Source organism: Ranitomeya variabilis, chromosome 6, assembly GCF_051348905.1.
Source record: "Ranitomeya variabilis isolate aRanVar5 chromosome 6, aRanVar5.hap1, whole genome shotgun sequence".
Lineage (NCBI taxonomy): Eukaryota > Metazoa > Chordata > Amphibia > Anura > Dendrobatidae > Ranitomeya > Ranitomeya variabilis.
Window position 1 is genome coordinate 37,858,260 of NC_135237.1, and position 22,608 is coordinate 37,880,867.

General features: G+C 41.1%; 1 protein-coding gene across 1 annotated transcript in view; it reads left to right on the plus strand.

Moving 5' to 3' along the window:
- ITGA8 (integrin subunit alpha 8) overlaps positions 1–22,608 on the plus strand; it is a 175,593-nt gene that overhangs the window by 47,559 nt on the left and 105,426 nt on the right. Inside the window, exons 5-8 of the mRNA XM_077268244.1 lie at positions 2,785–2,846; positions 6,736–6,781; positions 13,648–13,773; positions 20,687–20,731. Of these exons, the coding sequence (XP_077124359.1) occupies positions 2,785–2,846; positions 6,736–6,781; positions 13,648–13,773; positions 20,687–20,731 (279 nt within the window). The remainder of the gene's footprint in view (positions 1–2,784; positions 2,847–6,735; positions 6,782–13,647; positions 13,774–20,686; positions 20,732–22,608) is intronic.

Below are 22,608 nucleotides of genomic sequence, written 5' to 3' on the forward strand. Positions count from 1 at the left end.
TGTATTTTTGAATTTGTCATTTGATATCTTGTACCAGGTTCAATTGTATATTGGCTATAAAGAGTTATTATTTGCAGTAACCTTCTAAGCCCAAGGGAAGGGCAATCCTTCAGCCATGGTTCCCTAGAGGTTTCCTCCACTGGGGTTTTTTCCTCTCCTGAGCGCTGTAGGATGACTCTTTGTGAGTCGGAGGTTTGCCAAGTTTAGTCCCATTAATGCTTTTTCAGGGACTTCTAGTTTTTAAGTTTACAAAAATGATTTAATTATAAAAAAAAAGTGTCAAATGAGACACGTCATGGCTTTGCGGTTTAGGAGTCAGGTGGAAGTTGCAGACAAGTTAAGATGGACTCATTTTAACTAATAAAGGATGTAAAACCTCATGGTGGTAAGCAGGCTCGGCTTTGGTGGCCAGCCTCAAGGACGTTGTAATGGTAACATCAATCAGGGGCGGGCACAGTGATTAAGCACAGGAGTGAGGATAATAGGGTCATTGGTGCCCTGAAAGTTTACTGGCTCTGCTTGAATGGCAAGACAGTGCGTGCCGCCCCTTTATGGCTGTCTGTCCTGGTGCTGTATGTCAGACAGCTAGGGATATTGCAGTACTTGTGAATCCCAATGTACTAGCACTCCACCTGACTCCTACTGTGATTATTTAATCCTGTGATTATAATAAAAGCTGTGGCCATTTTGACAACCAAAATAATGTGTTTTGTGTATTTAGTTTAGTGCGTAGGTTTACAGTAGTTATGGTGGTTTTAAGATGGAGTGGGGTCCATCCCTTATCCAAAAGTCATAAGGTATCTACAGTTGTGGCCAAAAGTATTGACACCCCTGCAATTCTGTCCGATAATACTCAGTTTCTTCCTGAAAATGATTGCGATCACAAATTCTTTGGTATTATTATCTTCATTTAATTTTTCTTAAATGAAAAAACACAAAAGAGAATGAAGCAAAAAGCAAAACATTGATCATTTCACACAAAACTCCAAAAATGGGCCAGACAAAAGTATTGGCACCCTCAGCCTAATACTTGGTTGCACAACCTTTAGCCAAAATAACTGCGACCAACCGCTTCCGGTAACCATCAATGAGTTTCTTACAATACTGTGCTGGAATTTTAGACCATTCTTCTTTGGCAAACTGCTCCAGGTCCCTGATATTTGAAGGGTGCCTTCTCTAAACTGCCATTTTTAGATCTCTCCACAGGTGTTCTATGGGATTCAGGTCTGGACTCATTGCTGGCCACCTTAGAAGTCTCCAGTGCTTTTTCTCAAACCATTTTCTAATGCTTTTTGAAGTGTGTTTTGGGTCATTGTCCTGCTGGAAGACCCATGACCTCTGAGGGAGACCCAGCTTTCTCACACTGGGCCCTACATTATGCTGCAAAATTTGTTGGTAGTCTTCAGACTTCATAATGCCATGCACACGGTCCAGCAGTCCAGTGCCAGAGGCAGCAAAGCAACCCCAAAACATCAGGGAACCTCTGCCATGTTTGACTGTAGGGACCGTGTTCTTTTCTTTGAATGCCTCTTTTTTTCTCCTGTAAACTCTATGTTGATGCCTTTGCCCAAAAAGCTCTACTTTTGTCTCATCTGACCAGAGAACATTCTTCCAAAACGTTTTAGGCTTTTTCAGGTAAGTTTTGGCAAACTCCAGCCTGGCTTTTTTATGTCTCGGGGTAAGAAGTGGGGTCGTCCTGGGTCTCCTACCATACAGTCCCTTTTCATTCAGACGCCGACGGATAGTACGGGTTGACACTGTTGTACCCTCGGACTGCAGGGCAGCTTGAACTTGTTTGGATGTTAGTCGAGGTTCTTTATCCAACATCTGCACAATCTTGCGTTGAAATCTCTTGTCAATTTTTCTTTTCCGTCCACATCTAGGGAGGTTAGCCACAGTGCCATGGGCTTTACACTTCTTGATGACACTGCGCACGGTAGACACAGGAACATTCAGGTCTTTGGAGATGGACTTGTAGCCTTGAAATTGCTCATGCTTCCTCACAATTTGGTTTCTCAAGTCCTCAGACAGTTCTTTGGTCTTCTTTCTTTTCTCCATGCTCAATGTGGTACACACAAGGACACAGGACAGAGGTTGAGTCAACTTTAATCCATGTCAACTGGCTGCAAGTGTGATTTAGTTAATGCAGCCAGTTGACAGGTGCTGTTAATTACACAAATTAGAGAAGCATCACATGATTTTTCGAACAGTGCCAATACTTTTGTCCACCCCCTTTTTTATGTTTGGTGTGGAATTATATCCAATTTAGCTTTTATGACAATTCTTTTTGTATTTTTTCATTTAAGACAAATTAAATGAAGATAATAATACCAAAGAATTTGTGTTTGCAATCATATTCAGGAAGAAACTGAGTATTATCTGACAGAATTGCAGGGGTGTCAATACTTTTAGCCACAACTGTAAGAATCCAGCAGTGAGCTTGATCTGACGGAGAGTTAGTGATTTTTACCTGTCTTGTTCTAAGCTCCGCTGTGTTGATTTATGACCGTAGACCACACCAATGTTTAGCTGTGCTTTGATGTGGTCATAAATTGGCTAAGAAGAGCTCAGAAAAAGACAGATAATGGACTTACAAATTCTCCATCACTGATATTCTCTGTTAACTCATTCTACAGTAAGCAATGTGTAGGGAAACAAAAACAGTAAAAGCAAAATGGTGCAACATTTTATAGAGAAACCTAATCACAAAACTCATTTTTAGCCCAAAAAACATGCTTTTAAGCAACATAAAATAGTTATCAAACATTCTTTTTCTTTTGCCAGAAAATGCTGACCCAGCAGGACAAGGGTACTGTCAAGCAGGATTCAGTTTGGATTTCTATAAGGTACAGTTTTTCAGTAATATTTTAGAAAATACGAGATGAGAAAAACATTACGAAATGTTACTGGTATACAAATATCCTCAAGATTTAATCATATACGGATTTCATGGTCTAGAAAACCCATTGTAAATGTCTTATTCTGAGCTCCCTGGGACTGATTTATAACTATAGACCACATCTTTCCCTCGACTTGTCATTTTGACTCTCCCTTCTGCCGGAAAACCTCCCCACAGCATGATGCTGCCACCACTATGTTTCACTGTGGGAATGGTGTTCTTGGGGTGATGAGCTGTGTTGGTTTGGCTCCAGACATAGCTTTTACCTTGGTGTCTAAAAACTTAAATTTTATTCTGATCTGACCACAATACCTTCCTCCATACATTTGGGGTGTCTTTTGACAAACTCACAACAAGCCTTACAATTTTTTGTGTGTAAGTAAAGGCTTTTTTTCTGCCTACTCTTCTATAACACTTTTGCAATCCACTGTATTTTTTTGCCCAAAATACTTGCATTAGAGTAAAAAAGAAAAGGCTAATTGGTGTTCTTATATTTTAAGAGACAATAAACTAGATAATCTCTGTGTATATTAGTGCAAAAGGACATCATAGGAGTCGGGAAGTTTAGGGAGAGGGATGTTAAAAAAGCTGTATGAGTGGTGATCAGCTGAGCAAACTAAGCCGCTCTTACAGTATGTGTGTGCTACACTGATGATTACAGGGTAATGTATAAATATTTGGAAACTCCAGATAAATCTTGACAATTTTTGGAAAACCTTGAGCTCGCACAGTGCGGCAGGGAGGATTATCAGGAGGAAGGTTTCTCATACGCCAGCTGCTTGTGACACTGAAGGATCTCGGCTGGGACACGATCCTCCTGGCTCGGAAAATATTTAACTGAACATGAGGGACATTACCGCGGCTTATCTGACGCTTATTTACACGACCTGTCAGGCGCTATGTATGGCTTCACATTATTCTCCAGCTTGTGCAATATATTATGGCCTCATTACTGATCCCGGATGACTCCGCTCTGTAATTCTAGAAAAGCTGCTTTTACTGCTTGATCTCAGTGTATTATATATGAGAGGTTAGAAGATCTATGTAAATATTACAAACGTGGGATTTCTAAGAATGTAAGGGTTTGTTCACATGTAGCTTTTTTGGTGCAACTTTTCAGTGTGTTTTTATTTTAGCGCAAAACCAAAAAAATGCATTTTTTCCCCATTCAATTGAATGTATAAAAAAAATTAATAAAAAATGTGCGTAAGGCTCCTCCTGCCAACACTCTACGTTTTACTGCAAAAAAAAAGAGGTTTACCATGAGGGTTTACATGTTCATCAGTTCGCCCCTGGTGGACCCCGCATCTGAGATTAAATCAGTGGAAGTAAATGGTGCTAATCAGTCACTGCTACTCAGGGAAAAGGAGTGGAGGAATCTTCACACTCACTTCACTATTGCATTTGCGCTTTTTTTTTTTGGCAACTTTTTTTTTGTTTGTGACATATTTTTCTTACCATTTGAGCCTTTATTGAAGTCTTTGTTTTCGCCTCTTTTCTTTTTGGAGTTTATGATTTCCAGATGTGTTCGTTTGATTCTTCGTTTTAGACTTTTAAAAAAAAAAAAGTTGCAAATTTTGGTACAAGTGTATTCCAGTCCCATCTCCCCAAAAGTGATTTTATGTATTTCTAAAAGTTTTGCTCAAATTCTTCTGCATTTTAGTAGCACATGCGACTCATTTTTTGGGGGGGCTAAAAATACACAAAACAAAAATTAAAAATAGTTTTTTATTTTGCTCAAAATTCATTAACTATGTGCGCCCTATGGATGAATGTGGCACAAACAAAATATCAACAAATATTACAAGACAAAAAAAAAAGAAAAGTGACTTTAAAAAAATTGCAGATGATGATCCGGGCTCTTCATGTGTCATAATCTGCCATTCCTGGGTCAATAAACTACTGAATATTGGACTTTGAAGTGCTACCTTGATCTTTTTGGACATATCTATCCATGTATTTATCTATGTATCTATTATCTATCTATCATCTATCTATCTATCTATCTATCTATCTATCTATCTATCTATCTATCTATCTATCTATCTACAGTTGTGCTCAAAAGTTTACCTACCCCGGCAGAATATTTGCTTTCTTGAACTTTTTTCAGAGAATGTGAATGATAACATCAAAACCTATTTCTCCGCTCATGGTTAGTGGTTGGGTGAAGCCATTTATTGTCAAACTACTGTGTTTTCTCTTGTTAAATCATAATGACAACCCAAAACATCCAAATGACCCTGATCAAAAGTTCACATACCCCATTTCTTAAGACCGTGCATTGCCCCCTCTAACATCAATGACAGCTTGAAGTCTTTTGTGGTAGTTGTGGATGAGGCTCTTTATTTTCTCAGATGGTAAAGCTGCCCACTCTTCTGGGCAAAAAGCCTCCAGTTCCTGTAACTTCCTGGGCCGTCCAGCATGAACTGTGCACTGTGATCTCCCCAGAGTGGCTCAATGATATTGAGGTCAGGAGACTGAGATGGCCACTCCAGAACCTTCACTTTGTTCTGCTGTAGCAAATGACAGGTCGACTTGGCCTTGTGTTTTGGTTCTTTGTCATGTTGGAACATCCAAGAATGTCCCATGTGCAGCTTCCGGGCTGATGAGTGTAAATTTGCCTCCAGTATTTGCTGATAACGTGCTGCATTCATCTTTCCTTCCTTTGACCAAGTTTCGTGTGCCTTTGTAGCTCACACATCCCCAAAACATCAGTAATCCACCTTCATGCTTTATAGTAGGATTGGTGTTCCTTTCATCGTAGGCCTTGTTGACCTCTCTCCAAATGTACCGTTTATGGTTGTGGCCAAAAAGTTCAATTTTGGTCTCATCACTCCAATTACCTTGTTCCAGAAGTTTTGAGTCTTGTCTCTGTGCTGTTTTGCATATTGTAGGTGAGATACTTTGTGGCATTTGCGCAGTAATGGCTTCCTTCTGGTGACTCAACCATGCTGCCCATTTTTCTTCAAGTGTCTCCTTATTGTGCATCTTAAAACAGCCACACCACTAGTTTTCAGAGAGTCCAGTATTTCAGCTGATGTTATTTGTGGGTTTTTATTTGCATCCCGAACAGTTTTCCTGGCAGTTGTGGATGACATTTTTGTTGAGCTACCTGACCATGGTTTTGTTTTTAAAGACAGCCTGGGATTTTCCATTTGTTGATTACAGTTTGATCGCTGGTGACTGGCATTATCAATTCCTTGGATATCTTTTTGTATCCCTTTCTTGTTTTATACAGTTCAACTACCTTTTCCCGTAGATCCGTTGATAATTCTTTTACTTTCACCATGGCTTACAATCCAGAAACGTCAGTGGCTGGATGAAAGATGCAAGAGTCTGTCTGGATCCCAGAAACTCACTCAGCTTTTATGCACACACATTGATTACAAGCAAACAGGTCACAGGTGAGGATGTTACCTTTAGTAGCCATTCAAACCCATTAGTGTCAACTTCTGTGCATGTTATCAGGCCAAAATCACCAGGGTATGTAAACTTTTGATCAGGGTCATTTGGATGTTTTGGGTTGTTATCATGATTTAAAAAGAGAAAACACAGTAGTTGGACAATAAATGGCTTCACCCAACCACTAACCATGAGTGGAGAAAAAGTTTTAGTGTTATCATTCATATTCTCTTAAAAAAGGCCAAAAATTCTGCCGGGGTATGTAAACTTTTGAGCACAACTGTATGTATCTATCTGTCTATTTCATATCTACCTATTATCTATCTTTCTCTCTATCCCCCTGGCACGTTGATGCTGTATCCCATTACCATTAGTTCGGAGGCTGCGGGCCGCCCTCCTGTGTAATGTAATAATGCTGTTTTCCTTCTGTCTAGAATGGAGACCTCGTAGTTGGAGGACCCGGCAGTTTTTATTGGCAAGGTAAGACTTATGTAACCGGATTAGCCGCTACATTGTTGCACTCAGATTATCACTATTTCCTCTTGTAAACAATGTAATTAAATAAACTGTATCTAAGCCAAGCTCGTGGGATAGACAGCGCTCCGTATTCAGGATGTTCTTGGATTTCAGTTTGGTGGAAGTCCATGGCCATGATGTGATCTGGAGCGCTAGCTCTGTAGCCAACTAGCCTTTTAGGATGCCATTGCACGTGTTATGGGGTCAGTGAGCAGAAGAGATCCACATATCTGGCAGGATATCATTCTTACGGACGTAGACAAACACAAAGTTTTATACTTCTGCTGTCAAACTTTACATGTAGGGGTTTTTTTTAGGAAAAGATGTCGATAACGATCCATGCCTTAAAGGGAAGACAAAAGTGGTGTCCTTCTTACAAAAATAGCTCCACGTCTGGCTTTAGGATGTCTGCGATATTGTAGCTCAGCCCCATTCATTTTGATGGAACTGAGCTGCAATACCAGACAAAACCTATGACTAGGCATGGCAGTGTATTTAAAGAGGCCATCATGTTTTTCAAGTCCTATACAACCCCCTTAAATGGGAAAAAAGTTATATCATTGTTGGTAAAGTTTACATTAATATGACTTTTTTTTTCTGGTGGTTCTATGGGGCCTTTTAAAGTCAAAGGCCTGTCAATTACCTTAAATATTTAGTTTTTTTTAGCCTGATGTAAATGCCGCTGTTTTGCTGAATCCGGCGTTGTTTTTCTTTTTTTCCTGCTACTCACCGTTCCTGAGATATGGCCTCCCTTTCCTGGCTATAAATCTCTAGTCTTGTTATCCAAGGGGGTGTGGTTTTCAAGAAGACGCCCACTGAGAAGCATTTGAGCACCATGCCCACTTGGCTAACAAGACAAAATTTACAGATAGCAAAGAGGGGGCCGTATCTCAGGAACAGAGAGGCGTAGGAACGAAAGAAAAACATCGCCGGATTCAGGAGAACTGCGGCATTTATATCAGACAAAATACATATTCATGGCAAGAGCATATCCTTTTTTACCCTTTCAGATGGGGTGTCTTAAACCCATTAACTGATAAACTGAGTTTGCTACCAACCATTTTTGTTTCCCTTCCATGACACTTGAGTTAATTTACTGGTTCTCTTGATTAAGGTATTTTTTTTACAGGTTTATGCTATTCATTAACGAAAAGGATGGAATAAACCAGGGCCCGGTGCCCTCCCTCCATGAGCCCCACATGGGCTGCATCTTTGGCATTTATACCCTTGCAACACAATTGCCAGTCCTTGCGCCTCACATTACTGCGGTATAATCCAGCGGTAGCGTTCCTCCGATGCTTATGTAATTCTGGATGGGGAATAACACATTAAAGACTCATCTAGCTTTCACACGGTTCTTACGTAATTTAAGCATGTGGAGATATATGTATAGAGGGCTCCGTAGTATCATCTAGAGAGTCCAGAGACTAACGCCATTAACAATAATAATAGTAATAGTACATATAAATAACATAAGGTTTTTAGTAAACATTGTTTTTATTAAAAAAAGCATAAAAGTCATCCAACGCAACGAGGTGACCTTATTCGGGACAGTCCTATGCTGCCATAGAGGAACTCCGGCAGCTCATCTTGAGAATAAGGATAGCAAAGTCCCCTGTGATTGTAGTGCACGCAACATGTTAGGATTTTGTTGCGGTCGGCGCAGCTTCAAAACGATGCATGCGGAGGCATACATCCGCATACATCCGCATGGCCTGCGCACCCAATGTTAAAGCTAGGGTACGCAGGACGAATGCTGATGTAGGCGAAGCTGAAGGAAGAGGCGCGGCAGTGGGCGGGGCTTCCTGGAGAAAGAAGGCTGCCGTCCACAACCCTGCCGAACGCTAGTGTGAAGTTAGCCTTAGTCACATCACAGTACGATGTTACTTTCATGTTTCTTTCAGCCTGAGCTATCCCTTTCTTGTCTGGCACCCCTGGCCCCTGAGACACTTTGTCCGTCTCCGCAGCTCTCATGAGTTCCGACCCACCTTTCTGATACAGATCCCTGTCTGACTTTCCCTACTAGAAAATGATAAAGGCACGCTCCCCTGTACCTCATTCAGGCCGTAGGCCCTGACGTCCACTAAAGTTAGTGGCAACCATCTTTGTGCTCATTCTCTCTTGTGCTTTTCATCCCTCTTGCCTTAGACTATACTTATCACACTTTCTATCTAATCTTCTCATCTCCTAAAACAGGAAGTGTTTGCCCTTTTTAACTAACCCTGCCCCTCCCATCTTTTGGCTGTTCTCCAACACTTTAACTGTTCGTTTACTATAACTATCTACTTCCTGATTCTATTGTGCCCTCCACTGCCCCTTCCCATTTCTTATCTATATCTACCGCTTGATCCTATTTCTAATCCTTATCCTTTCCCCATATCTAATACATTAGCACACTATGAGTTCACATCACAAGTATTTAAAACATTCTATGGAATTGTCTTTATTATATCATTCACATTACCAACATAAATTTGTTCACATTAGTGCCCGCAATATTCTGCCCGCAATATTCTGTGCACTTAAAATATATTTTTACTACACAAAAGCACACCCATTTTATTATTATTATTATTTATTAAAGAGGTAAACAGAATATGATTGTCCCGGACACACTCTTACAAATATATTGCAATCATATTATATAGCTCTATGTACTTACAATTGCTCATTTTGCCTTTCTACCCATCAAACTGTTCTCTTTTCTCTGCTCTATGTAGACACAGGAAATCTCTTTTCCCTGCATGAGTCATGCCCCTCTTCAACTCCTGACCCAGCTGCTCTGCTCCTTTCCTCTCTGCCAGGGATTTTGCAGTGATGACTCATGCAGGGAAAATTGACCTTCTGTTTCTGCATAGAGCTTAGAAGGATTCATAGTCAGTTTTTAATCATGTGATGTCATAGACCTAATGGAAAAGAGAACAATTAGCTGGGTAGAAAGGCAAAACGAGCAATTGTAAGTACACAGTGCTCTATAATATGATGACTGCAATATATTAAGATGATGAAAAATTTTATGGGAGGAGGAGGAGGGCTTCTTTAAAGTCACATATTTGTATGAACAGATACAGATTTCCAATAGTAACACATCTAAATCTGCTTTAAGTATGCTCGTCATTAACATTGGGATATTACTTCCACCTGTTGAGAACCATTATCCAGACTCCTCGTGTTCTACCTCTGCATGTTCAGCCAGATCAATTGCCAATCTGCTTTTTTCCTTTACGTTTTCTTTTTTTTCTTTTTTTTTTTTTACCATTTACACATTTCCGGTCATAAAAAGGTAACAGATGTGTGGTTAAGCGTTGGCTCCATTTGACCAGGTCTGATTTAATAGCTCTTAAATGAGAGGTGTTACTTAAAGCTCTTGGGTTCCTAAGTAAGACTTATACTAAGACCACCCACCCATACCGGGGACCACTTACAGCACTGCTGTTATGTTATGGGGTGCAGGGACCATTGAGCCCCGTCAGGCACTAAAGCCAAGGTGTACCTACAGCGTCTGCATCCCCTGTTGGTTCATAACTTTTACCTGGGGGAACTCAGACAGCCGAGACCCCCTGGACAACAGCAAAATATGGACTCTTTACTCTTCGTTATCTCATCATGGAGCTTCCCTTTATGTATTTCTTACAATCCCCTAATAATTATGTGCCATGAAATTCCTAAATTTCATCCCATAATAACATATAATAATTTGTATATCCATAGCGCCAATATATTCTGCGGCACTTTACATTTTAGATGGGACTTGTACAATCAAGATAAGACATTACAGAGTAAAATATAGTTGATCCCATACCAAGAGGCGTGATGCGTGAGGATCCTGCTCGCGAGCTTGCACTCTATGAGGAAAGAGCGGTAACACTAAAGGAGCCATCGGTATAATAAATAGGAGCATTCAAATAAAGCGGCCTGGTCACCATCCAGTATCTGTACAGATATAAAGTGCGTGGAAGAGAGAACAGGGGATAGTTAGCTTGATTAGTCAGGTGAGGGGAGAGGCCAGTCTAAAGAAATGTGTTTTTAGGGAACCCTTGAAGCTGTAAATACTGGGGTTTTCTGGAGTAGTGCATTCCAAAAAACTGGTGCAGCACGAAAGAAATCATGGAAACGGGAGTGAGAGGTCATTAACGCAACAAAGAGGACGGGTAGGGTGATGGACTTAGATGAGATGTATTAACCTTTACTTAATACAATTTCAGTCTGCAGTTGTCATTCCCTCATTCATTTTCATACCCCACCACTACACACATATATCCAGTTTACAGCCTGATCCAAGTTTCAGATTTGTATTTTCTTTTTGGGAGTTTTTCTCCCAGTAATTTAGGCTGGATGTGAGATGTACATGTATCCAGAGGACAGCTGTGTTTATATACCAGCACAGTTTCAATCCTGCAGTTAGTTTTTCTCCATGTACTTTTATGTTTTCCACAGCCTATTTTTCTCTCTGCCCTCCCTGATACTATAGATGCTTTTCTCCATTCACACCATGCACATCTGTGTAGAACCCCTGACCTGTTGCTACCTCTAAGGCCAAGTTCAGTATTTGGTCAGTATTTTACATCAGTATTTGTAAGCCAAAACCAGGAGTGGAACAATCAGAGGAAAAGTATAAAGGAAATACGTCACCACTTCTGTATTTATCACCTACTCCTGGTTTTGGCTTATAAATACTGATGTAAAATACTGACCAAATACTAAAAGTGTGAATGTGGCCTAATACTGGGAGAAGTAAGTGTGAGGGCAGAGAGAGCTGTCAGAACCATAAGCAGGTGTTCTAATTTGTAACAGTTTTGGAAAGAACTGAGCTAGATAACAGACTTTCTACAGCAAAAGCAAAATTGTAGATTTTTTTATGAAGACTATTTAGAAAGTTGCTTACCTATGCATTTAGCAAGAAAGTGAGCAGTATAAAAAAGTGTTCATATAATAAGAAAAGTGCCGGTTACAAGTCATGTAATGACCATATATATTGTTATTCCTCATGTATACACAGGACAGCTTATCCAGGTACTGCTATTACCCGGGGGAATTAGAATTATTTGATCTTCTTCCATGATGGGAAAATTATATATTTTTGATTTGGAGATAAAAAAAACATGGCCGTCTACCATCTGTTTGATATAAATCATTAGCAACAAGCTTATACAGGATGGATGATTAGAGATTTTCTGAATCCCACACCAGAAAATATTATTTTCTGTCGGCTGAAACTAAAGGGAATGCAATGATTATAACTCAATCCATATGATTATGTCATTAGAAAACAGTATCACTATAAAGTGCAGTCAGACGGCCGTATAACATGGACGAGGATCGCATCGCAGTGCACGGACTGGCTGGCGGCTCTCCTGTGCTGAGAATGATAGATAGCTGCATAGAAATATATGCTGTCGTGCTTGGGTCAGGAGAGCCGCCAGCCAGTCCAAGCATTACAGCGCGATCCTCCTCTGTGTTATACGGCCTAAGAGGCGCACTAATATCATATCAATCAGACAGTGATGTATTCATGCTTTCATGCTCGTTGGGGCCATACCACTTGATCCAGAAATCCGTCTTTATCATTATGTCCATCCATTCTACAGCATGACATCATCATATACTGGTAAATCTGAGGATGTCCTGGTGGTTAGAGAGCAAGCCCATAAATATGGAATTTACACCGGGGCTCCAAGATAATTCCACAATTAGACCTAAATAAAACTGATTTATTAAAAGCTTCTACATTTGTAGTATTTGGTGTCCATTTACCTTAAAGGGAATCTGTCAGCAGTTTTTTCCTCCTGAATTTGAGAGCAGCGTAATGTAGGGGAAGAGAGTCTGATTCCATAGATATGTCACTTACTAGGCTGTGTGCTGTAGTTTAATTACAATCAGTGTTTTATCAGCAGCTGATGATCACTATCGGACAAGGTGTCTCATGCAGGCCAGTCAGGCTAATCTGTGGAACCCCGTCCCCACCACTGATTGGCAACTTGCTGACAGTGTACACAGAAAGCTACCAATCAGGGCTGTGGGTGGGGTTATACAGGGCACTGCTATATCTACAGCATAGAAAATAGGGATTTTATCAAAACAAAGCAAAGCAACAAGCAGTCCAGTAAGTGATGCATCTCTGTCCACCCAACATCATGTTGCTCTCAGATTCCATAGCAAAAACCTGCTGACCGATTTCCTCTTAAAGAGTCCCTGCTCTTCTGACTTTTCAGAATAAAATGTCTCTATTTAGCACATGTTCAGAAGCAGCAGTAGCATAGAGGACATTATAAAGCAGCACCGAGCACTGTAGCTGTGAGTCCAGCACAGGGCTGAGATAAAACTCCTACTAGAAATACAACTGAAATATAGCACATGCATCCCTACAATCAATAACTATACATTGCAGAACTTACCGTAGATAGCCAAGGAAATCAAAGCAGCAGCTGACAATAAGAGTGCCTGCACACGTAAAAGACCATGCAGGCTAATGAGCTCTCAGTCTGTCTTGTCTTGAGCAAGATAAATCAGGAGGGGGGGGGGGAGAAGTGGCTTACAAGTGGAGAAAGAAGAATATTTATCTTATGAAGTATATTACAAATGTCTTATAGTCACTTGTACTATTAATTCATGCAAAGTTGTTGAAAAAACTATTTTAAATTAATAGAACTGTTATTTGGATTTTGGTTGTTTTCTTTTTTAGAGTGAATGATGAGATCAGGAGAGGGGGAGAAGTGGCTTATAAGTGGAGAAAGACTAATATTTATCGTATAAAGTGTATTACAAATTTTAAATTAATAGAACTGTTATTTATATTAAAAGATTCATAAAATAATTGTATTTGTATTCAGGGCAGGTCTTCAGTGCCAACGTCGTGGAGATATTTAAAGGCTATTCCTTCCGGAGCATTATCAGAAACCTTGCTGGAGAGAAAAAGACCAAAGTTGGTGACTCTGCCTACGACTATAGCTACAGAGGTAAGTCGTAAAGAGAACCCTCGGCACACGCATGAAACGACAGCCAACATCTCCTAACTTGGCCAACATTATCACAATGTTCTTCTATTTTCCTCCCTTGCTTTATAGAAGAGAGAGCAGGTTGTCAGTCATTACATGTCTCACACTGGTAACGCCACATCTGGCCACTGATTTCCCCTGTATGGGAAACGTAGTGTTAGGTGTCGAGGTCCTGCCGCTGCACAGGGGGAATCTCAAACACTGCGGTCTCCCATTCTCCTCCAGCCGCAGTGGAGCCTGCTCAGCAGAGACGTCGGTCCCAGCGTCTGGCTCAAACTGATACTGTGCGGCTGGTTACTGCTGCCCTTCCAGGTCCAGCCATTGTAACCAGCACTGATCAGGGGGCGAGCAGACCCTCCTGGGACTAAATCCTGCTTTTTCTCTACTGAGCATGCCCAAGAGACGACCTCTCATTGGAGGTCGGGGGTCACATGCTCACGTCCTGTAGCAGCTCCTATTGGATCATTAGGAAGGTCCCGGAGAGCTTCCGCTATAAAAGGTTCGCATGGCCGCCCGGCCATGCGCTAGTATAAACTTGATAACGTGTGAGTGTAGATGAGTGACTGTCGATGTATGAAAGCTCCTTAATCATTCCCATTCCTAGTGTTGTTGACTGCTCGCGAATGGTGGGAGCTACCTAGAGCCTGACAGTGCTACCTGCACACGTAGCACACATTACAGTGCCTTTTTGCAGTGCCCGTCTGTACGGCATCGTGCGCAATCAGTGCGCTTTCCTGACAATTGGTCAGTGTAGGGTGGGAATTCCCGCTCGATCTCTTTATCTGACTCAGGGCGTCCTCAGGCTCAAAAGCCACCGAGGGTCAGAGCGAGTCCAATCACCAGATTAGTGGGGGTGATTCATAGGGATCCCACTAGTGTCTTGCAGCTGCACCCTGTGACTGCTAACAGGGAGCAGCGTATTTTCGCGACTCTGTGAAGCAACAGAGTTCGCCTCCATTCACACTGGGTGAAGTCTAACCCACGTGTGAGCAAGCGTCCGTCCGCCATTACTCAGCAGCAGGTACCATCTCTGCACGGTGGACCCCGGGCTGCGAACGCACCTCACATCTACCTCTTTATTATTTGGTGCGTTCCGCCAGCCCTAACATGTAGGACTACTTGCCGGCCATTTAAAAGAATTTGTGATCCCATAATACATGGAGGTGATGGGGTCACATGAGCATCCAGGCTCAGCTTTGTACCCCCGCTATCATGTCCATATGACCTAAAGAGCTGATGGACAGGGAGTTATCCTTGTGACACATCCCCTTTTATGATTTATAGAGAATCTGAAAAAAAAATAAATCCAAACGCTCCACTTTATTTAAAGCTATCACTTCATGAGCAACTGGACTTTTCTATGGGAATTTACATTGAAAAATGTGTTTTATCCGAGACATTAAAATCCTGGAATTTATAAGGATTTATAGAAGTGATCCCAGCGGTTAAGGCTCGGTGGGGTATACACAGGATGTCGTCCATTTAGGTCTTCCCTTCTATAAAGTGTCTCGTTCCGATCTCTACATTGTGATTTATTTATATACGTAGAGATAGTTTTATTTTCTTAGATAATCTCTCGCAGAGACAAATCCCAATGTTTATTAACATTGAAAATATACAAACCATTGTGACATTTATAGAGAGGAAATTAATTCCTTTACCTCCCGGGGAGGACACAGATTTTTTGTGTTTGTGCTTTTCAGTTTCGGGACCTATCTTGTAGGCAATGGTAGAAATTAGGGTTTATGTTAAATCACTTCTCAGAAATAAGGAAAATAAATAACTTTTCTAATTCGCTGTGTTGCAGATGTCATTATTATTTTTTTATGTGATATATATATATATATATATATATATATATATATATGCATTTGATTCTTGGTCGGTGGCACGCACTGATCGCAGTAGGAGATGATGTGACCGAGCTCGGTGGGTCCAGTCTTGATCCAGTTTTTACATCCAATGGCCAATTAATAAGAATTACGATTATGACCCTAGTACCATGTTGCAAGCTTTATGCGGTTCTGCTTAAATTACTGTTCTGATACCTCCAAAGCAGGGAAGCTAACATATACAGTAACACTGCTGCTTTGAGATTCCGGAGGAGTCAACACTGTGATTGGCCATATGGTCATCTCTGTTGCTAAAGTTATACTGGTTAAGTGACTTTGGTCTCATCCAAGAAGTGTTATGTTATGCTCCCTTTGGTTGAAAAATAAAGCCATTCCTGAGATTAGCCTGCTAAGTCACTGCATCATCTGTATCCCAGTTTATTCTAGATCCTCGGAGACTTAAATCTGGACTTATTTCTTCTTCTACGACCCATGAGCTCTTCCTCCTGTATGTTGACACACACTCAGACTGAAAAGTATATGAATCTCCCCCTTCCACAGAATTTCTTCTGAATGCTTTCTTCCCTATCTACAGCCTGTGTGATCCTCATAACTAGGATGCTTTCCTCCCTTTTCACAGTCTGAGCTACCATTTACAACATTTGGGACAAACATGCATATATAGGGCATTACCGTTAGAAACAAAATGGGGGTAAGGGTGATGGTAGCGCTATAGAAATCTTATGTGCCGTAACTACAGCCCCGGGACTGGAGGAGAGTATCATCCAAATAGCAGTTTGGCAAAAGCAAATATTATCAGACCGGGAAACATGGATGTGTGCATTTAGCCTAGTGTGTATGGCCGTCTTCACGCTAGAAGGTAAAGGGAAAGTAGAGAGAAACACAGCCAAGAACAGTGTGCTGTTAGATTTATATCGGATTCAACAGGACAGCACGCTAGTTAAAGAGGTTACACAGACTGCACACCAGCAAAATCTTAGGAAATTTTCAATTAATACTATTTATAAATTTGCTTGATTTTTACGCTTAGGATACAAATGAACAAAAATAAAAATTGTCCATAGATTTTACCTTGTGGTCTAGAGGCCTATTCTGGGAGTTGAGAGTGGAGTAATGTATATTCTATGTATTTATGACATTTTTTAAGAAAATAAAAATGCCATGGGATAATTATTGTAGTAATCAAGTATCATTCCTATAATCAATCTCGTAATTCTTTCCTTTTCATATTCATAGTAATTTTTAAACAGCGTAGGCAGCCATATTATTTCCCGGCAAGACGGCACTGACAGTCATGTCTCTGCTTTACTGTCGCTATAAACCGGCCATTATATGAACTAAAGGTAGAAATCAGGCAACGCATAATATACTCGCTCTGTTCCACATGGTAAAGAAGTCTAGGAATCCTTATGTTCCACGTCTGAGGCAACGTAAGGCACGAACATTGGATTCTCGACGATGGGCCTGATGCCTTAGGATGTGTTTACATGATCTTGGCGTGTAATCAGAATTTGTGGTTCTCATTGACTGTTTGCCGGTTCCGGTTGACAAGGAAATTTCTCTGGGGGTAATTGTCTCCCCATATGTAAGTAGATGATACACTACCTACTGTTTAACCCCAGGCGTTCTCATTTGTTAGAGCGTAATGTGAGGCCTGTTGTGATGTGGCCATTTATAATGTACTGTAATAGAGCTAATTGCAACCATCCACTTTTACATAATGAGAAGATTATGCCTGTACCGTAATCTTTCCTGTACAGTGTCAGCTCGTGTTATAATCTGTAAAAGCACTAAAACCTACATTTTCCATGGAATGCTGTGTTTCATTGATATATCAGCCATTTTTCTTTCATATCTCTACCTAGTAACGTAACTAGAGTACGATGGGCCCCAGTTCAAAATTTGTACCTTGGCCCCCACCTCCATGCTGGACAGATGTATGGGCTCTTGTATCATTATAGAACCTATAAAAAATATGTGTATTCACTGCACATGTAATAATGTCCTCTGTCCCATCTCCTTCCTGTAATAATGTCCCCTGTACTGGCTCCTTCCTGTAATAATGTCCCCCATCATGGCCCTTTCCTGTAATAATGTCTCCCATCTTTGCCCCTTCTTGTAATAATGTCCCCCGTACTGGCCGTTTACTGAATTAATGTCCTTAATCCTGGGCCCCTTCCTGTAATCATTTTTTTTTTAAACAAAAAAGGCAGCAATCTGAAATATGAAAAATTGCGAAAGTTTAGCGCATAAATAGGCCAATTCATGTGTACCTGGAAGCCACGTTAAGGTATTTCTCGTTTCCAGGACCTATCAATGCCTTTCCTCACTTAGAATAAAGTCTTCATCTGTATGGGAACATAAATCCTCTGTTAGACTAAAATCTATATCTCTGTGGAGAAGTAATGGACCTGCTGGGATTAAAAACACCTGTGGCTAAAAGGCAGAGTGCTCAGTCAGAAGGCTAATGAATACAAATTTAAAAAAACTGACCATCACATCCAAACATAGACTAAGTGTGAAAAGGTGCTGAACCTAGAGTCTCCAGCACATATACTCTCAAACAAAAAAGGCAGCACTCACATCCTGGGCCACTTTCTGTAATAATGTCCTCCATCCTAGGCCCATTTCTTTACTAATGTCCCCCATACTGGGCCCCTTTCTGCAATAATGTCCCCCATCCTGGCCCCTTCCTGCAATAGTGTCCCCCATCCTGGGCCCCTTTAAGTAATAATGTCCCCCATCCTGGACCCCTTTCTGTAATAATGTCCCCCATCCTGGACTCCTTCCTGTAATAATGTCCTCCATCCTGGCCCCTTCCTGTAATAATGTCCTAAATCCTGGCCCCTTCCTGTAATAATGTCCCCCATCCTGAACCCCTTTCTGTAATAATGTCCCCCATCCTGGACCCCTTCCTGTAATAATATTCCCTGTACTGGCCCCTTACTGAATGAATGTCCCCCACCCCGGACACCTTTCTGTAATACAGTCCCCAGTTGTTGGGCCCCTTTATGTAATAATGCCCCTCCCACCCAATCCTATATCAATGTTTCCCATCCTGAGCCCTTTCTTGGTATAATTCTTCCCATCCTGGGCCACTTCCTGGTATAAAGTTCTACATCCTGAGCTCCTCCCTGGTGTAATAGCCCCTATACTGGCTTCCTTCCAGTAATTATATCCATCTCCTGGCCTCTTCCTATAATAATGCTGCCCTCTATCCTGGGCCCCATCTTAAAACAATGTCACCCATTATTGGAATAATACTTATTATTGTATATATTGCATCAACTACTATTTACTACTGTTTAATAGTGCATGAGTTTCTGTCTCCAGCAGTAGCGTTTTATTGCCAGTAAAGCACTGTTAAAAATAAACCAAACAAACAGGAAGTTTCTGCTCACTCACTGTGTGTGTACCTGGAGCATAATTTTACTTTCACTTTCCAATCTGACAGATACGATGCTAAGATCTTAAGCTATACGAAATAACAGTTGTAAGCTGTGTTATCTTTGTTCCTGAATAAATATATATTCACTGTTAAACGGCTGGACAGTACAGAGATTAATCTGCTGCCAACACCCATACTGAACCTCTTCCTAATATAATGTCCCCCATCCTGAGCTCCTTCCAGCAATAATGTCTTTCGTTCTTCTACAGCACATGTTAAAAATAAATAAGTCGGCACAGAAGCCAGAAACTGACTTCAGTGTGCCAGCACAGGTGTAACACCAGTGTCGGCGTCCCTGCGTGGCCATTTTCCCTCCTCCCAGCAGGGATTCTGACATACTCACCGCCCTGGCAGCTCGGTGGTGTTTCCATCCTCTCCTACGATATTCTGTTGCTCTGGACCTGCACACGATGCGCAGGTCTCTCAGTGGAGCGCCTAGTGCAGGCACACACGCCCCAATTCTTAAAGGAAAGTACCTGAACCTAAGACTGCACCGGTGGTACCTGAACCTGAATCCGCTCCGGCGGTACCTGAATCCGTTTTGTCTCAATAAGTTACGAATCCGGTCCTCCCAGTGACTTCAAGGCCATATCCGCAATGGCTATCCTGACCCTTGGGGATCAGCTGCTTCAGTCCCGGGGACTGCCTAGGAGTGGTTATCCTATCTGCAGTTCAAGCCCAACTCCACCATCAGGAGCTCCAGCGAAAACAAGGAAGCTGCCAAGCTGGGTAAGCCCGGCCGTGGCACAGCGGGTCCACAATCCACGTGTGTGACAACCGGCAATGTATGACATCACTGCCATGCACCACCCGTGATGTGCAAGCCATCGTCTGCTGCCGGTCTTTGTATTGCGGTGCTGGGATCTGGTGGGTCTCTGCGCCTGATGGCCTGTTCAGCGGCCATAGATTACCTACGTGGCCGACGGAACGTGTCCTGCAAATCAGTTTGCACCATCTCTAATATATAGGCATTGAAAAGTGATCTATACAGAACAGGAAGTATAAAAGTAATTTTTTTTCCAATATAGACTGCAATATGAAAAATGTAAAAAAAAATTACCAACGTTCTTAAAAAGAAATTTGACTTCAATTCCCACCGATTCTACTATATATAGATAAAACAAGATCCATCATTCATTATAGGTGATGTCATGGCTCACCTCCTCCCCCTCTCTGTGCAATGACCTCTGCACAGATGACAGAACATGCCCACAACACTCTCTCAAATCGATGTGTCATATCTAAGCTATTATTTCCTATGATTCATGTTGCTGCTGTTAAGCAAATATCTAAATGCTGGTCATTCCATCTTCAGCAAGATAAAGAAAAGTAATTAAAAAAATCCACATTCGCAATAATATATGTAATAAAAAAATAGTAAAAATATATAGATAATATGATTAATTAATGGCCATTAAATGGAGAGGTGTCAGTGTCCGTTTTTATATTATTTTTTATTATGTTCTATGTACCGTTTTATAATGGACGGATCGTGAGTCCCGGCTTCTGCTATGATATGTGCCTGGATGCAGAATTGATTGCACGTTCTATCTCTTTCTTTCTTTCTTAACAGGTTACTCTGTGGCTGTAGGAGAATTTACAGGCGATTCTGAGCAAGGTAATGTACTAACCTCAGACCGCAGACCTGGGTGCATTAGGGTTCCCATAAGAGGAGGCAGCTCTTTATCAAGCATTCGTCATTGTCAGTAATGCGCCTCTGGTTAACTGCGAGACTATTAAATATTAAAGGATGGGTGCCATTACTGGTGGAAGCAATGCGTATCTTCCCGATCCGATGATGACTCAGGGAAACTTGGGTCTCGGTAGTATAGAGGTCTGCAAACTAATGGCTGCAAATGGAGAAACCAGTCTGGACCTTTAAAACTTTCAGAATGCATATCATAAGTAATACATTATCCATCATATCCTCTTGTGCCAGGTTGGCCCCTGAAATGTGTAGCTCTGGGATACTCCACATTATTTGGAATAAATAATGTTCTCTTGGATCCTATTTTATAATAAACAACTGTGTTACGCCAAATATAAGACCTACCTAGAAAAATAAGCCCTAGCATGATTTTGCAGGATTTTTGGGGTATTCTTGAAAAATAAGCCCAGAATCCGACATATAGTTACTGTCAGTGTTGGCATTAGGGACGACCAATCTGGGCAATTGTCTAGGCTCCCCATCAGTTTGTAATTTTAGGACAAAATTTAACCAAAATTTCAGGGCAACAAAAAAAGTTATTTTATGGGCATTTTTAGGGTACAATAAGGCTACCGTATGTTCACATGATGCAGTTTTTTTCTGCCGGCAAAACCTGTTCTCTTGGCAGTAAAAAGCAGTTTTTGCAGCTTTTTTGGTGCGTTTTTTTTGCTGCAGATTGTGTGAGTCAATGGTTGTATATTAAAGTTATATTTTATACACCAAAAGAGCAGCATAAATTCAGCATACTTTAGTTTTTTGCTCTTTTCTTTTTCATTGTTTTTTAAGTGTAAAAATGCTGCAAAAACTCTGCAAAAAGAATTGTCATAATGCAGTTTTCAAAAATGCATCATTTTTACAGTTCAGTCAGTATGAGATTTCTGATATCTTATGGCTTTTGCTGGTGCTGTAAGGCTGCGTTCCCACGTTGAGCTTTTGATGTTGCAGATTTTCTGCACCCATTAAGTAAAATAGATTACTGGCATTTTTTTTTTTTTTAAATACGCAGCATAAAAAACTCACCAAAAATCTCATCACATGGGAATGTAGCCTGAAAAGTAGTTTTTAGTTTGCGTAAAAAAAAAAAGCGCAACAAAAACGCAACGTGTGAGCATAGCCTAACATTATAGGGTCAGGTCAGATCTTCTTGGGGGCAATGAGCCACGTCATACTGTTTAGTAGGAGAATAAGAGTTCCTACACTTTTACATTACCACCGATGGAAATATTCCTCAGCGGATTTCATCTATAGGGTGAGGGGCTCTACCCTCCAATATATCGATTTAAAAAAATTGAAGTTAGGGGTAAATGAGATGTTCCATTTTTTGTTTGTAGGGTCTCTGGGCGCAGGCTTCGGAGTTTTGAGGCAGAACATGTAGACAGAGGGGCAGGAACTACTCTAACAGGAACCAGCTGTAGAAGAACCTGCCTGTACGCGGAGTCTTAGGAAGTAGATGAAAGGCTCCACTCCTGCCACTTCCACCCTATAACAAGCTGTTTCTGATGGGAGATCACATTGATTGAGTGTGTTTTGGAAATAGACTTCCTTTAGACCAGCCGTCCTCATGAGCTCTTTGCTTTCGGCTCGTCAGATCACAAAGTTATTCTGAACTACTTCATAAGGGCAGGGCCGTAAGGAAACCAGTAGGATGTACAGTATATCAAAACAGTAGTTCTATCAGCGCATTGTAGACCCATGTGATATTCTTCTATGTCTTACATTTTTTGTTATGACAGCCATACACTTTTCCATTTTTCTCTCCACCCCCGGAAAATTACATAATCATCAAA